Raw genomic sequence first — 14,052 nt, 5'->3', positions numbered from 1 at the left:
AGGATCCTTGGAGTCCTTTTTAATGGATTGTTACTGCTATCAAGAAGAGGTGTCAGTTCTCCTCTTAGCTGTGCACTGCACCTCACCTTTTACAGTCTTCTGGTGCTTGTTTAGCCTTCCACTAGATCATTTTTAATTTGCTAAGTAGTAGAAAGCAGGTTCACCCAAAAGAGCTCTTTTTTGATGCCCAGTTAGCTGGTTTGCAGAAAGGCTGAATGTGCACTGGGTTTGGTGTGAAGGAGGGAGCGCAGTAAGTTGCAGAAGGTGACGTAAAGGAGCAAGGCCTGCTTTTTAATGGCAGTAAGCAGTTGGATCTGCTCAGCTGCTGGTGAAGCTTCAGCCTCAGTGTCTCCCCGAGCAAAAGGCAGTATGAACAGGATGATTCTGGTAGCCAGCTAAATCCCACCTTCAAAATGTTGAAGGTATCCTAGCAGAAGTTAAGTTCACTTTGAGAGCGTCTGCTCCATTTCACTTGAGCTTGCAATGCTTGGAGTCAAAAATACACAATGCAATACATAAATAGATCCTCAGGTATTGACTGGTATTTTTCAAAACCATCTTCCTAAAGGTAGTAATATACTATTGAGAAGGCAATAAAGCTGGTAATAATTGAAGAAAGACTTTGTTGCTGTTGTCTTTTCCTCAAGATGTAATGGAGATGTCCATATATGATAGATGTTTACACTTGCTCTGCAAGTACCTGCAAGTATATTTTACCAGAACTCAAAAAGTTAACTTTGGGAGTTTCTTCTGTTTCCAAAGAAGTTTATTTTGTTTTTCTCATCACCAAGGTCTTAAAGACTGAGATCAATTTTCTAACTTTGCTCTCGTAGCCATCCAAAAAAATACAGTGGTATCTTTGATTCTTTCCTACCTTCAAGTAAGAATAGAACATGTATATGATATTTTCATGAAGTTAAATCAAATCTTCATGTAATCGCTATTGAAAATGTATCACTTAGGAATTTTGTGCTATGTTCTTAAACGTCCTAAATTAATCCAAGCTGTGCTCTATCCAAATGTCAAATGTTTTGTTTATTTGTTATTTGTTTCTTCAAACTAGAAACTTGAAATTTCATCTGGTCTGTTGAGACCCCTCAGTCAGGACCCTAGCTGCTTTGCAGGTTACATTTTCATTCCTGGTGATTGTAGCCCCATAGTTCTAGCAGTGTCTTTTCCGTGAAGAAATAGTTGGAATGATTTCAGACCTTCTTTTAAGCTCTGAAATTGAACTGTTGTTGCAACTTGGATGAAATTGCCCTCTACAAACACTTTCTAAGATACCAAAACCTTCCTAGCACAAATGATTCCTTTTACCATTTGGAAAGAGGATATAGCGAATATAAATGGAGGTTTCTGATGGGTTGTAGCCTAATAGCATAAATACTCTTACGTTATTTCCTGAGGGTAATTAATGTGTTGTGTTCTTTTTTTCTTCCAAACAGGAGCAACTTCATATATGGCTCATACTTAAGTAAAGAAGAAATTGCTTTCTCCGACCCCACTCCTGATGGAAAACTCTTTGCGACGCAGTACTGTGGCACCGGCCAGTTCCTAGTATACAACTTCCTCAATGGACAGCATCAGACTTAACTGCTTCTGAAGGAATTCCCTTTTTATCGGGAGACTTCTGCCAAAATGTACTGAATCGGTGCAGACCTTATGCAGAAGCCAGGGCCATTTTTCTTACCGTGAACTCAGGACTGGTAACAACCAAAAGGTTGTACTATTTTATTAAAATTGTAAACAATGCAGTAATAGGCTAACTTTGTTTTTTTAAAAGAAAGATATTTTATTAACTTTTACAGAAGTTTGATTGTATTTTATCTAGTTAGTCATGTTTACATGCAGCAGAAAATTGTTCATAGTGGACTGTAAACTAAAATGCAAAGACTATAGTCTCACTGATGAGTACCTGCTGAAGTTCTTAACGTGGTGATATACCAGTGCTTAAACACCGCGGGTGGGTGAGGCAGCAGAGTCCAAGCCTGAGCTCTTGGCATGCATCCTGCGCACGGCCGGGCGTAAGGGCAGCCTGGGTGATGGCTGCGGGGAAACTCGTTTTACCTCCTGTCTCCCGCAGAGGTGGAATGAAACCCCCACGGAGCGGTGTGCTCTTGGTGTCCCTGCAAGTGCTGTACTGAGTATATACCTTTGTTAGCGGACTTCACTTGGATACTTGTCGCTCCTTCATAAAGCTCTCCTCTTTTAAAGGGTTTGTATGTTGAAAAACTGCTGTGGCCTTTCTTGATCTGTACATAATGTAGATAGATTGAAAATAAAATTCTTGATAGCTTTTTCTAAAGTTACTCTGTATTGATACCGAGTGTGAATGAATCTTCGGTGTGTTTTATACTTTCGTTTCTGTGAGATATTACCTTAGCAGCTAAAGGCAGCTGCTGGGTGTTTGGAAGCGCTCCTTGGAAAGCAGCCACTGCATCTCACCTGCTTGGGATCGGAATCACCTGACTGACAACGCATTTGCATTGCATGCTTACCATCAGTTCCCAGCAGCTCTGGCTCGGTAGCAACCTGCTATGAGGTAAGATGGGAGGTAGTAAGTTCATACTTGAAAAATGGCTTAAAAACCCTACTGTGGGATGGGTAAGATTCAGGTGGAATTTAAACATTTGTGCTTGTTTGTTTGTTTGTTTGTTTTTATGGAACTTCGAGTTTTTTTAATTTTGGAACTCTCAGATCACAGGTACCCAGCCTGAAAAATCCGCAGGACTGGCACCATGCTGAACTAACCTTTTTGTAACAAGTAACACTCAGTGTAGCACCGTGCTGTGAGTTTCTCCGGTATAAGCACTATGTTTTAAGGCATTTAAAAAAAACAAACAACATAAACTTTGTCTGGTGCAAACAGTTAAAATAGAGGCAGTCTTAAATGGTAACTTAATATATTCAAATTTAATGAAAGCACATTATAAACATACCATAGCCACAACTTCAGACAGTTTCAGTTCATAAACAATAACATGAGGTAGACTGACTAGTGAAGCTAAATTCACCAAGTTTTTGGTTAAGAAAACTTTACACTAGGAAAGCAACGTTTTGAACCCTCCTCCAAAAGTCACAAAAAGCAATTACATAAGTTAAGCAAAAAGCATTTGAATATGATTCTTTAAATCTTAGTTTACATTCAAATTTAACCTGCGAATAGACAGTAACATCTACAGGAAAAATATAACGCTGGCCAATTTAATACATTCATAAGAATGGCCTTGATGGTGAGGCTTAAACCGAAAAAGGAATAACGATAACCCAGATGTCAAATAACGGTATCCTTTCCAGGAATTCACAGGCAACAAGTTAAAAGTTTTTAACCAGCCAGGCCTACAGGGTTTGAGCTTCTTAGTATCTATCCTCTTTTCCATTACAAAGCTCCTTGCTTCTGCATGGCAGAGAGAGAGGTAAGGAAACTGGTTTACTGTTCCTCGGTAAAGGAAGGCAAATACGCTGACGTTCTGACTTCGTGCTCAACCTTCAGGACAATTTTGCACTGCCTCACCAGAGGGCTAACTTGCCATAGTAGTCTCAGCACCTGGACTTTTAAGAACTTAGTGCAAACATCAAATACACAAACAAAAGGGCGGCTCAGTACCTCACGCTTCACACTGAGACTCGGGGTGTCCTTCAGCCCTTCTGGCAAAACCAGAAACACTGGCACGCAGTCAGCTGCGTACCAAAAGCTTCGAGAAGCATCGTGTGCGTTCCTACATCTTCCAAGTGTTAAATATAAGGCAGGTTGTGTCTGAAGGAAAATATAAGTGTACAGAACTTGGTTGTTCACATGAAATTTGCCAAATGTACAGCATCAGAGTGAAGCTACATTAACACATTTATATGCAAACCATTTTCCTTTAGCCTCAGTCTAATATATGTTGTTTTTCCCATTTGTAAACACCTTTTCACCAGATAAAGAAGTTGCTCAATTGACACTGTTTAAAAAAAAATGCAGCTTTGGCAGGTCCTTCTCCAATGAGTTGTAGGTCAAGGATAAAGAAAGATGTGTTAGTTTTGGGGGGATTAGATGAACGTACCTGAACCTCTTCTAAAAACATGCTGCACTTTTTAATAAATGAGCTTATGGTGTGCAGAGATATTTTTATTTTGGAAAGATAAGGAAATACCAATTGGTTAACTGCACGAGGAAAACAGCGTACTGGTGTGCTTCAACCCTGACAGCCGAATCGTACCGCGCTGCATTCTTTCTGGAGCAGCTCGCAGGCCACAACCACTATGCACAGAGGTCAACCAAACGAGGGGCTGGCGGTGTTAGGTGGGGGTTGCTTCTGGACAGAACCTCTCCTGAGCAGCCCCAGCTCCTCAGGTCTTCCCCCCTAAGCTGTTGTACACGCTGCTCTCATTCAGTTGGACTCTTCTTTTCTCTCCCCAGTGCAGCCCCGGCACTGATGCCCTCCTGGCACCTGAATCACGTACGGCCGTGGACAGACAGACCTGATCTTACACCTGCAGCCAGCTGGAGCTGCGTGAGAAGGACACCGAGCAAGCCAAGGTACCTAGTGGGTGAAGTAACGCTGCTGGGAGCACCTGTGTGCACGGTGCCTGCCACGCATCTGCTGATTTGTTCAGGTTTAAGTAGTAAACTTAGAACACCTGTGGAAATTTTGCCAAAGACAGTTTCAATACATACACAATTACAAATCTTCAACTAACACTGCACAGAGAACAAGACTATTCCTTTTAATACAAATACCTACGTTACATTGTAGTTTCAAACCCCTGAGTATTCCCGTACCGAAGTACAGAGCTGAAGAGAAACAGCGGGCTCTCCTCCACGTATCTTCAATAAATCCCATATGCTGCATTGAGTTTCTTGTAACACATTCAAGCTAGCAGCTGCGGAAAGCAGCCTCTTCCCCTAGCTCAGCTGAAGGTAAAGAGAATTCTTCATTGACCAAATCACGTCCTCTTCCTAGATCCTACGCCTCGGCTGGCGGTGTGATTAGTGCCAGCAGTTGTGACTGATGAGAACGTAACGCGAATCCATAATCCTTCAAATCGTAACTGCTGTGGTAATTTTATACCTAGGAATAAAGCCTACTTTAGAATTTTGGGGAATCCTTTAGAGAAGTCTAGATAAATATTGGTTGCACTTTGCTCCACAGTGATTGTACTTTTTTTTAAAAAAAAAAAAGTTATTTTTTTCTTTGTTATCGGTGTCTTATCGAAGCTTATATATGGCGTCCGGTAAGAAAATAGAGCGGTTTGTCATCACTGCTGTTAGCAGTTTGAAACTCATCCCGGAGGCGGAACTGCCACTCGTCCTCCAGCTCCAAGCGGACTATCGTCTGCCGTAGCGAGCTTCTGTCTTGACATATGACGCACAGCGTGGCACCTTCAATTGAAAAGCATGTTAGATCCTCGGTACAATAACAACTGTCTTTTCTCAATTCATTGCCCTAGGCAGTGTAAGTACAAGGCGTTAGTATCAACTGTAGCAGAGAGCACGAACCTGGATCCAGGATCCTTAAATCATTACTGATTCAAGCAGTATCAGCAGCTCCATCACCCCGCTGCGCCCCAGCATTGCAGCAGCCTCAGCACAAGAGGGACGTGGCTCAGACACACCACAAATGCACCAGAGCTTTCCAACGTGTTTTAGCTTTACTGAATGTGTATGGCGACTCACTGTGTGTTACTACTAAGCCAAAATGATGAGTAACAATTTTGGCAAAATTTATGAAGCTGCGGTGGGGGTAGACCCCCACCATCTTCCAGCTAAGAGTTGCCCGTCCTACAAGACTGAGTATTTACTGCCATTGTATAGATGACTGGAGTAGAGTTTCTCATCATCATCGGTAAGCAACATCTACTCTCTAAGCTCTCAAGTTGCAGAGTGTGTAACTCACTGAACGATTTCCATACATCCTTGGTTTTGTGCTCCTGTCTCTGTTTGATGTCACTTTATAATAACATAATGAACGTGATTTATCAAAGCTTAGCTAAGGTTCAATTGCCTGCGCTTATTACTAAAGGGGCAGCATTTTACACTCCAAAAATAAACAATCCATCTGCTTCTTTTGAAAACGATGGCAGCAGCAACCGCAAATGGAGCTGCTTAATGAACCTGTTTGTTCTTCTAACCGTTCCCTTTTCCTCCGTGCTACCGCTTCACAGGCAAGCAAGGCAACAAGGCTGTGCAGCAGGGCAAAGTGATTACCTTTCAGAAACCTGAACCGCTTGAGGAGGTCCGCGCCCACAAAAGAGTCACAGAGATAGAGCAGAAGTCCGCTGAAAAACACCCCTTCGCAGTTGACGTTGACCGAGTGCGGGCGGGAGCTAACGTAGCATATCGCCACCTGGAACAGAAGGGGAAAAGAAAGCCAGCCCGTCTCCGTTAGCCGTCTCTGTTAGCAAACGATAGTTAACTAATTACACAGGCACTGAAACTAGCGAAGCGCCATCTCCTTTGTGCAGCCACAGTGGCCAGCCAAGTGGTTGCCAGCACTGGGACTCTCCCACGTTTCAGTGCCGTTGAAGGGTTTCTCCTCTGCCTTGCCACTGACCTCCGTGAAACAGGCCAGAAAAAAACTCGTGTTGGGCTTTCCCTCTGCTTCAGCCCTTGTTCAAACTGACTGAAGGGTTCAAAGATTACATCTGCCTAGCTATAGATATACTTGCAAAAATAATAAAAAAAGTTTCCCTAGAAGCCCATTTCACAAAAAGAAGAGCCTGTAAATAAATGGAGAGAAGCACTGCACAGAAAGAGCTTTGTCCATCAGTGAAGCGAGCTGCCAGAAGAACCATATCAGAAACTCCCAGCCAGAACAAGCTTGTTGCAAGGATAAAGCAAGCACAGATGATAAAATGCTGTAAAAATATGGGTGTGACAGTGATCTGAAAACTTCTGTGGGTAGCTGTACAGAAAGCTACAGAGCACACCCAGTTTTGTCATGGCAAAACAGCATCACTTCAGGACTTTTGCTCTACGTGAAATATTATTTACGTAAGATGGACATGCCCCCTCCCTTTGTACATCCTATCAGTCCATCACAATCTCTGCCTGCACCACCCAGCGAGGAGGTTTTACTGCCAGCCCCCAAGAGGTCCTTCAAGCTCAAACACCAGAGATGTTTTACATCAGCATCTTCAAACGCTACCCGTGGTGCTGAGGGTTCACAAAAGGGGTTTTTCAACCTAAAGAACGAGTCGCAGTGACGGTTGGTGTTTACCGGTCCCCGTTACCCCTGTGTGTTTTGTACCTCGAGCCCGATGTTCAGGTAGCAGTCAATGGCCAGCACCGGGTTCTTGAAGTTGTGAACAGCCTTGGGGAAGAGTTTGTACGTCGCGTGCTGAAGGAACTTCTCCAGGAGGAACTGCGATGGGGCTGCCAACAAGGTATGCTCGCTGTCCGGGGCACAGACGTACTGAAGAGGCATTATTGGTGCCAGGCTGTCCGAAACCTGCAACAAAACCAAGGAGAGCAACTTTTAACCCCGCCCCTAAGTGCATCTTCTCTGCAGGAGTTCATCCAGTTAGGGAAGGGATCACCATGGCAGAGAAGCACCCACTGCTTCTCCAGGCAGCCTGTGCCAGTGCCTCACTGCCCTCTGAGTGAAGAATTTCTTCCTAATGCCTAATCTAAATCTCCCCTCTTTTAGTTTAAAACTGTTTTAGTGTAAAACCATTAATAGATCAGGAGGATTGTTGTTAATAATTTATAATTAGCAATGTATTTATTATTTTCTATTTAGGTGGCAGCCCTACCACAGATTATGAATGTTAGATTTCAAATATGCCCTAAATAAACCTAAAGGGCTAAAAAATTCATTCTTTCTAAGGTAACCAGGTCCTGACTTTACCCTCAGTGTAGGGTGGAGCACACACACACACTCACCATGATTTTTGGCTTAACGATGAAGTCCTTTTGTCCTCCAACCTGGATATGTTTCTTCATGACACTGAAGTTGTTGAAGCGACAGATGAGCAGCCCACTGCTGTTGGTCCTCAGATTAAAATCTACATCTTCACAGAAATACCTGGACATTAAACACAAGATGACTAAGCCAGCTGTGCTGCTGCTGGGAGTAAGCCAGCTTTCACACAGCCTCGGCTAAAATGCATCAGAACTGGCCTAGCAGTGATTTCTGGAGACAGTCAGATACGGTTCCTGTACAAATTCTCTGCACAGCTCCTAAGAACCATTTCCTCAGGTGTAGGAAAGTGATTTCTGGTAATCTAAAGCCAAAACAGATCTTCACTTTTAAGCATGCCTGCAGGTTTCTTCCTCGTAGCAAGCTTGGCCATGCCTCTCATCCTTGTCATGTACTGCCACCGAGCACTTCTTCCCCTCCCTTTTTTTTCCATCTCTTTTTTATTTTTTTTCCTTGTATTTTAAAGTTGACATATTTTAGAGCGCTGCAGTGTCCAGCCTCCAGAGAAACGGGCTTGGACAAATATTTGGCTGCAGGAGACAGAGCAGCAGAGACCTAACGCGTACCCTGAATTACTTCAGATGTGACGGTCCTGTCTGTGGGCTGACTCCCATCTCATGATTCAGCCAGGCAGAGAACATGACATCAAGCACTCTGCAAGCCATGCCAGACCCCGGCTTGCCCTGGCTGGCTGCAGCTCCTCGCTCAAATACATGGGATCCCTGAAAATAGCAGCAGGAGATGCCCCAGGGCCAGAGAGGGGGTTTACTCCAAACTCACTTGGCCACGATCAGGGGGACAGGGAATTGGATTTTGCCAATGTCTGCGATGAGAATTAGAGGTAAAGCCCCATGACAACAGTGGTTTATTTAAATGCTTTAGGATGGAGTTAGAAGGAGGAAAGGAAAAAAAGGAAGTTTATAGCGGAAAGTTAACTGTTCATCTCTTTAATTTCCAAACTAGGTGGCAACAGGGAGGAGAGGTGAGCGAAGTGCCAGGAATCCCTCCTCAGAGCACGTGGCGTAGCAGTGCTCAGCCTCTGCCTACACTCTTGCTCTCAGTCACACAGCAGGCTCCTGCCTCTTACAAAGGCTCCACACGCTTCCTGTGACTGCTGTCACTTTGGCCTCTTCCCTCTATTACTGATCTCCTCCTCATTTATTTTTTTCTCCTGAAGCTTTTCTTCTCTGATCCCTGCCCCTTCAGTCCTCTGCAGCCCTCCCTTGCCTCGCCTCACGGTCTCCCTCTGGCAGCTCTTTTGGCGCAGCGTGCACCGCCGTGCTGTGATCGTGTACCTCAACCCGGACCTTCTGATTTAACCCCAAAGCATTTAGAAAACCCAGCGACAAGCTGCTCGTCACGCCACCCCGTTTCAGCACCAGCACGTCTTGCCTACCTGTTCAGATCATATTGCACATTCTGGGTCAGGTCTATGTTGAGCAGTATAAAGTCACGCACGTGGCACCTGGAGAACGGAGCCTTCGTGCTCCTGGCATTCAGCTTGCTGTTCCACTTCTGCACGCCCAGTATTGCATAGTGAACGATTTTGGGGGTGGCTTCCATGTGCTGGAGAACACTCTTCAAAGAGACGTTCTTACTGGTACCCTCAGGCTCCAGGGACTGGCTGCAAAACGTAATCACACAACATACAAACCTGGCTGATAATGCTTATAGAACACATGCCATATATAAGTGCTTCTGTGTGTGAATATATCTCTCTCTATATATGTATAATTAATGGAATGTATATACAGGTCCAAGAAAGTCCATTAGCAATCCCTACTGTTTATTCTCCATGCTGTAAAATATATAAACAAACACAGACTTTAAAGAGCAGCCAATTAATCTTATCCCCTCAATTTACTCCTCCGAGGAAAATGGGCTCTTCAGCAGAATCAGGTCTTCTGCAGCAATTTAGAAAAGGAAAAGGAATCACCTCGTGCAGCATTTCTGGAAGGCTATTTTTTCGGTAATGAACAGCACAAGCACTGAGAGCGACAGCTTAAAGCCTTCTGAAAAGCAGAAGCTTCCAAAACAAACCTGTCATTGGTAAACATGAATTGAATCAAAAGAAACGAGGGAAGTAAAATACTGAGAAATCACCCCAAATAATCACTGAAAGCGCGAGTGGCTTTCGGCACAGCTGTGCACAGGCAGAGGTTTGCTGACGATGCTCGCTGTGGGACACGGCTGTAAGGGCAGAGCCAGGTGGAAGCGTGTCACAGCATTAGGTTGGACGTCGGTGGCAAGCAGGACAAATCTGCAGCCTTCCCACTGCTCTGAGTGAGGGGCAGATGGCAGCAAGGAGAAGGATGTGGGTTTTGGCATTTTAGGGAATAGATCTAGTGTCCGAGCGTGCTGTTCCTGGACTATTTAACTAGCAATTGAGTAGATAATGACCGCTGTGAGGCCTTTTGGATAGCCTGCCTGGTGTTGCTGCATCAAAGTCACTGCCAAAAGCGGCTCTCTTAGCTGTATTTTGAGTCCACTCCCAGCAGTTCCAGCTGCCCTGCTTTCCCAGCTGTCTGGTCTTTCACTCGCTGTCGGATGCTACAGATGAGCCGGAGCTGCAGGTGCTGACTGGAGCGGTGCTGCTGTCCCTGCTGGATCGGAGAAACCACCCTGGCGGCGCTGGGTAGTGACTCACCTGGACTGTTCGTGGACGCTGTGGATGTTCCACAGCACGCAGGAATCATCCATGACCACAATGAAAGGCCACACGCACTGGCGTTTGACCCCCAGCTCCTCCAAGCGGTTTCGCTCCAGCTCCAGGTTGTGGTAGGACAGCTCCTTAATCAGAAACCTGGCAGCACCTGAGGAAACACCAGAATGGAGACAGACAGAGATCTCGGTTTGACTTCATTGCTCTCTCTTCCCAAAGAAAGGCTACGCAATGAGCTGCAATCATTACCCTTTATGAACTTCGTGCTCAGAACATCTCAGTTTAAAAAGAAATCTAAATGGCCCCTTTTCAGTGTGACTGCAATCTAAAAGGCAAGCTATGAAGAAAAGCAGGCTTTTTAAGAGACTACAGAAAGTGATTTAGTGGGCATTAAAAGAATAACTTGAATCAAAGAGTGTCTGAGATCTGAAAACTGAAGCTATTTAAAACTTCTTGCAGGAAGAACTCTGAAACTGCAGGAAAATGAAGTCCAAAGTTCAAGTCCCCAGTGTTCAGCTGCAGTTAATATTTAGCTTCAGCTAACAGAAAAAGAAAAATGTGTAAAATGTCTAGAATGAACATTCACACAGCAGGGCTGAGCAAAATGACCAAATACGGCCGAAAAGCCATCAGATTTTAAACTGAGAAGGCAGTGATCACTGCAAATCCCTTGCAGCATTTCTTTCAAACCACCACATTCTGCACACAGCTTGCTGCTATTGCCACAGCACTGTGAAGGGTTTCACAAGGTGATCCGTGTTGCCCAGCACGGATGTTGGTGTTTTCACAGCACTGCCGGTGTCTCTTACCAACGCCAGCGTTGTTGAACATGCCAGGCAGGACGAGCATGATGTGGTTGGGCCAGTACTTGCGGTACAGCGGCATTTCGTACTCCTTGACCACCAGGAGGTGGAGGTGGCTGATGCCTTCCATGGCATGGTAGAGGTTCAAGAGGCCGTGTTCGTGGCGTCCGCTTGATGGAGTGAAGATTGGACTCTTGACTGCGTTCAAATTCTGCTAGAACAGGAGACATTTTGCCAACATTACATAAAAACCTGGTTATTCCTGACATGGGTTTTTATTTGTTATATATTCTGGTCTTGAACATTATTGATCATTGCAGCACGCCAGGACTGGGATACTAGGAAGACAAATAGGGACGTTTCTCTTCAAAAACTCCAGTTCTAAGGAGAGTTAGGTAAGAATTATGCAAAGGACTAAGATAAAAGAAGGAAAAAATAAACCTGCCAACCACCACTGACTTGCAAACGTCTGTCAAGCTGACTGCACTCAGCGTATGCAGCCAGCAGATGGATGAGAGCAGCACACGCACCTTGTCAGAAACGAGTGGGAGCCGCATGCTTTCTAGATGTTTTCCTTGCTTGCTGAAGACAAAATGGTTCTCTTTGGACTTGGGGATTATAAAATGCAGTTGCACTTCTTCTCCTAGCATCGAGGATGAAAATGTGAACGCATGCAGGGTGGAGTCAGACACCTGTATAAAACAAAAAGAAGCGGGAGAAGGATTTGCAAGCAGGTAATCCAAAAGGAGCAGTTGGCAGCCTGCTCTTGCAGTCACAATACTGGCAGCCACCACAAAAGAACATCCACAACATTTTCTTTTAGTAGCTAACTTTATTATATTCTCATTTCCTCTCCCATAAGCTGCATTGTTTAGGCATGAAACTTGCCTCACTATTACAACAGCCAGCCTTCTGTACCAGGAACGATCTTTGGCCCACCTGGGCTCTTCTGAAGGCTATCTGAGCTGGAAATTATTTGTTGGTATTTACAAGGAGAAACGAAATACACAGACACAAGGAAAGAAACTGTCCCGACAAATTTTCCCAGAAGATTCAAAGACACAGGTAACATCAGGCTCTGCCTCCACAGCAGGGTGCACTGCCATTCACAGGCAGCAGCAGCAGCGTTGCTGCATTAGGGTGGTATTTATCCTGTGACAGCACTCTGGTAAGCAGCTAAGTAACCAAGGCAGACCCCATTAACAAGGCTGTGAGGTATCTGGGTGAGCCTGAGTTTGCACAGTGCTGCACGGAGCCATGTACGTGGATACAAAGTGCCTGCATATCTGGTAAGACTTCATCCTCGAGAGGCATGTGTCTTAGCTCAAGGTCAAATCATTTACTCTTAGCAGTCACCCCTCTATAATCTTTACTGAACAACCAAAATAATTAGCCTAAGTGTGGGTGAAGAATATAAAGGGTTTTATTTAGGTTCTGCTAGAGCATTTCTATATCTCTTCCCCTCCTTAATGCTCACTATCCAGTGACTCCCCTTTGGATACCTAATTTCTCTGAGTTTAACTCTCATAATTCTACATGCACAGCTCAGGCGTACAAGTGGATATTCATATTTATTACTCGTCACTGTGTTTGACAAAGACGTGTAAAGGGAACAAAGGAGTCCTTTGGGAGGATTTGCTTGTGTCAACACACTGAATGAAGCACGAGGTTTCAAACAGATTTGCTGGGGCTGCTGTGCAGTACCTGACACTGTACAGTTCCAGGTCAGCCTGCTAGGTTAATAACAAGCTGTTGGGAAGGATTAGTAAGCAAGGAAAGAATGAACTGGGGTAAGAAACCTCCAAGTCAACCATTGCTGGTGGTTAATAATGTCTGAGCCATCAACCAGGAAAAATCTTACCTGCCAGCCTCCCGTGAGCATAGCTGTTTATTTTGGAGCTCAAAAGGATTACAAAGCAGCTAAAAATGATCCTTTTTGTCCCGTGACTCGTAAGCTACTGTTGAGAAGCACGCACAACTACATGCAAAGGGAGGAAAAGTAGGCCTAGCCTCCCATCAGAGGTGTGTGGATGGCTGGCATTTAGGAAAGACAAGCATCTCTCTCAATTTTACAGTCCTCTGCCACGAGACACCGTGAGCCCTGTGGGCAGGCTGAATAACGCTTTGGCTTGAGACAACTAGTCACAATATTCACCCTTTGTCAGAGGCAGCTGGAGAAGAGAACTGCTTATGCAGAACGCAGCAGACACAGTTGATGCTCCAGGGTCTGTAGCTCAATATCTCCCCTGAGAATGGAAGAAATTAAACAGCTCCATCTCAGGGAAGGTGAAAGCATGAGTCCTGAGGCCAGAGCGGTATGCCTGGGGAGACCACAAGAAAAATCAAGGATGCGGTTTACCCGTGGGCCTTGGCACCAACCTGTGCAGCAGGGTTCGTGTCCATGTACTGATGGCACTGCTCGCAGTGATGGAACGTGTTGTACGCTGCGTATTTTGTCAGCATCATGGACACGGTCTCTCTTTTCTTCGCTTCCTCTGGTTTTGTTTCTTTGCTGGTTTCTGCAGAAGAAATGTTATGAGTGATAGAAACCAGAGCCTGGGAGCCTGGCAACAATTGTAAAGAACAAATTGCTTTGTTCCGTATCATTAGGAGATAAAAGGCTTGTTTAAGCTCACGTGTCTAGTCAAACCAACATAAAAATAATTTCTGTAGGAAAAGTATT

At 44.7% G+C, this 14,052-nt stretch overlaps 2 protein-coding genes across 23 annotated transcripts in view; one reads left to right on the top strand and one right to left on the bottom strand.

The window, feature by feature from the left end:
* The window catches only part of ESCO1 (establishment of sister chromatid cohesion N-acetyltransferase 1), a 33,038-nt gene extending 30,729 nt beyond the window's left edge, over positions 1-2,309 (top strand). For all 7 annotated transcript variants that reach the window (XM_038175692.2, XM_027451974.3, XM_038175693.2 and 4 more), the window contains one exon: positions 1,446-2,309. In XM_038175692.2, coding sequence (XP_038031620.1) covers positions 1,446-1,593 — 148 coding nt within the window. In that variant the 3' untranslated portion in view covers positions 1,594-2,309. The remainder of the gene's footprint in view (positions 1-1,445) is intronic.
* A 577-nt stretch (positions 2,310-2,886) lies between these two features.
* GREB1L (GREB1 like retinoic acid receptor coactivator) overlaps positions 2,887-14,052 on the bottom strand; it is a 126,589-nt gene continuing 115,423 nt past the window's right edge. For 12 of the 16 annotated variants that reach the window (XM_072034777.1, XM_027451965.3, XM_027451970.3 and 9 more), the window contains 9 exons: positions 13,749-13,888; positions 11,900-12,061; positions 11,376-11,583; positions 10,552-10,717; positions 9,301-9,528; positions 7,868-8,009; positions 7,233-7,433; positions 6,191-6,329; positions 2,887-5,365 (listed from right to left, as the gene is read on the bottom strand). In XM_072034777.1, the coding sequence (XP_071890878.1) occupies positions 5,202-5,365; positions 6,191-6,329; positions 7,233-7,433; positions 7,868-8,009; positions 9,301-9,528; positions 10,552-10,717; positions 11,376-11,583; positions 11,900-12,061; positions 13,749-13,888 (1,550 nt within the window). In that variant the 3' untranslated portion in view covers positions 2,887-5,201. The remainder of the gene's footprint in view (positions 5,366-6,190; positions 6,330-7,232; positions 7,434-7,867; positions 8,010-9,300; positions 9,529-10,551; positions 10,718-11,375; positions 11,584-11,899; positions 12,062-13,748; positions 13,889-14,052) is intronic. The other 4 variants (XM_027451968.3, XM_072034779.1, XM_038175688.2 and 1 more) reach the window with 1 other exon arrangement.

This window comes from Anas platyrhynchos, chromosome 2 (assembly GCF_047663525.1).
Source record: "Anas platyrhynchos isolate ZD024472 breed Pekin duck chromosome 2, IASCAAS_PekinDuck_T2T, whole genome shotgun sequence".
NCBI classification, from domain to species: domain Eukaryota; kingdom Metazoa; phylum Chordata; class Aves; order Anseriformes; family Anatidae; genus Anas; species Anas platyrhynchos.
This window is presented reverse-complemented; position numbering and strand designations above follow the sequence as displayed.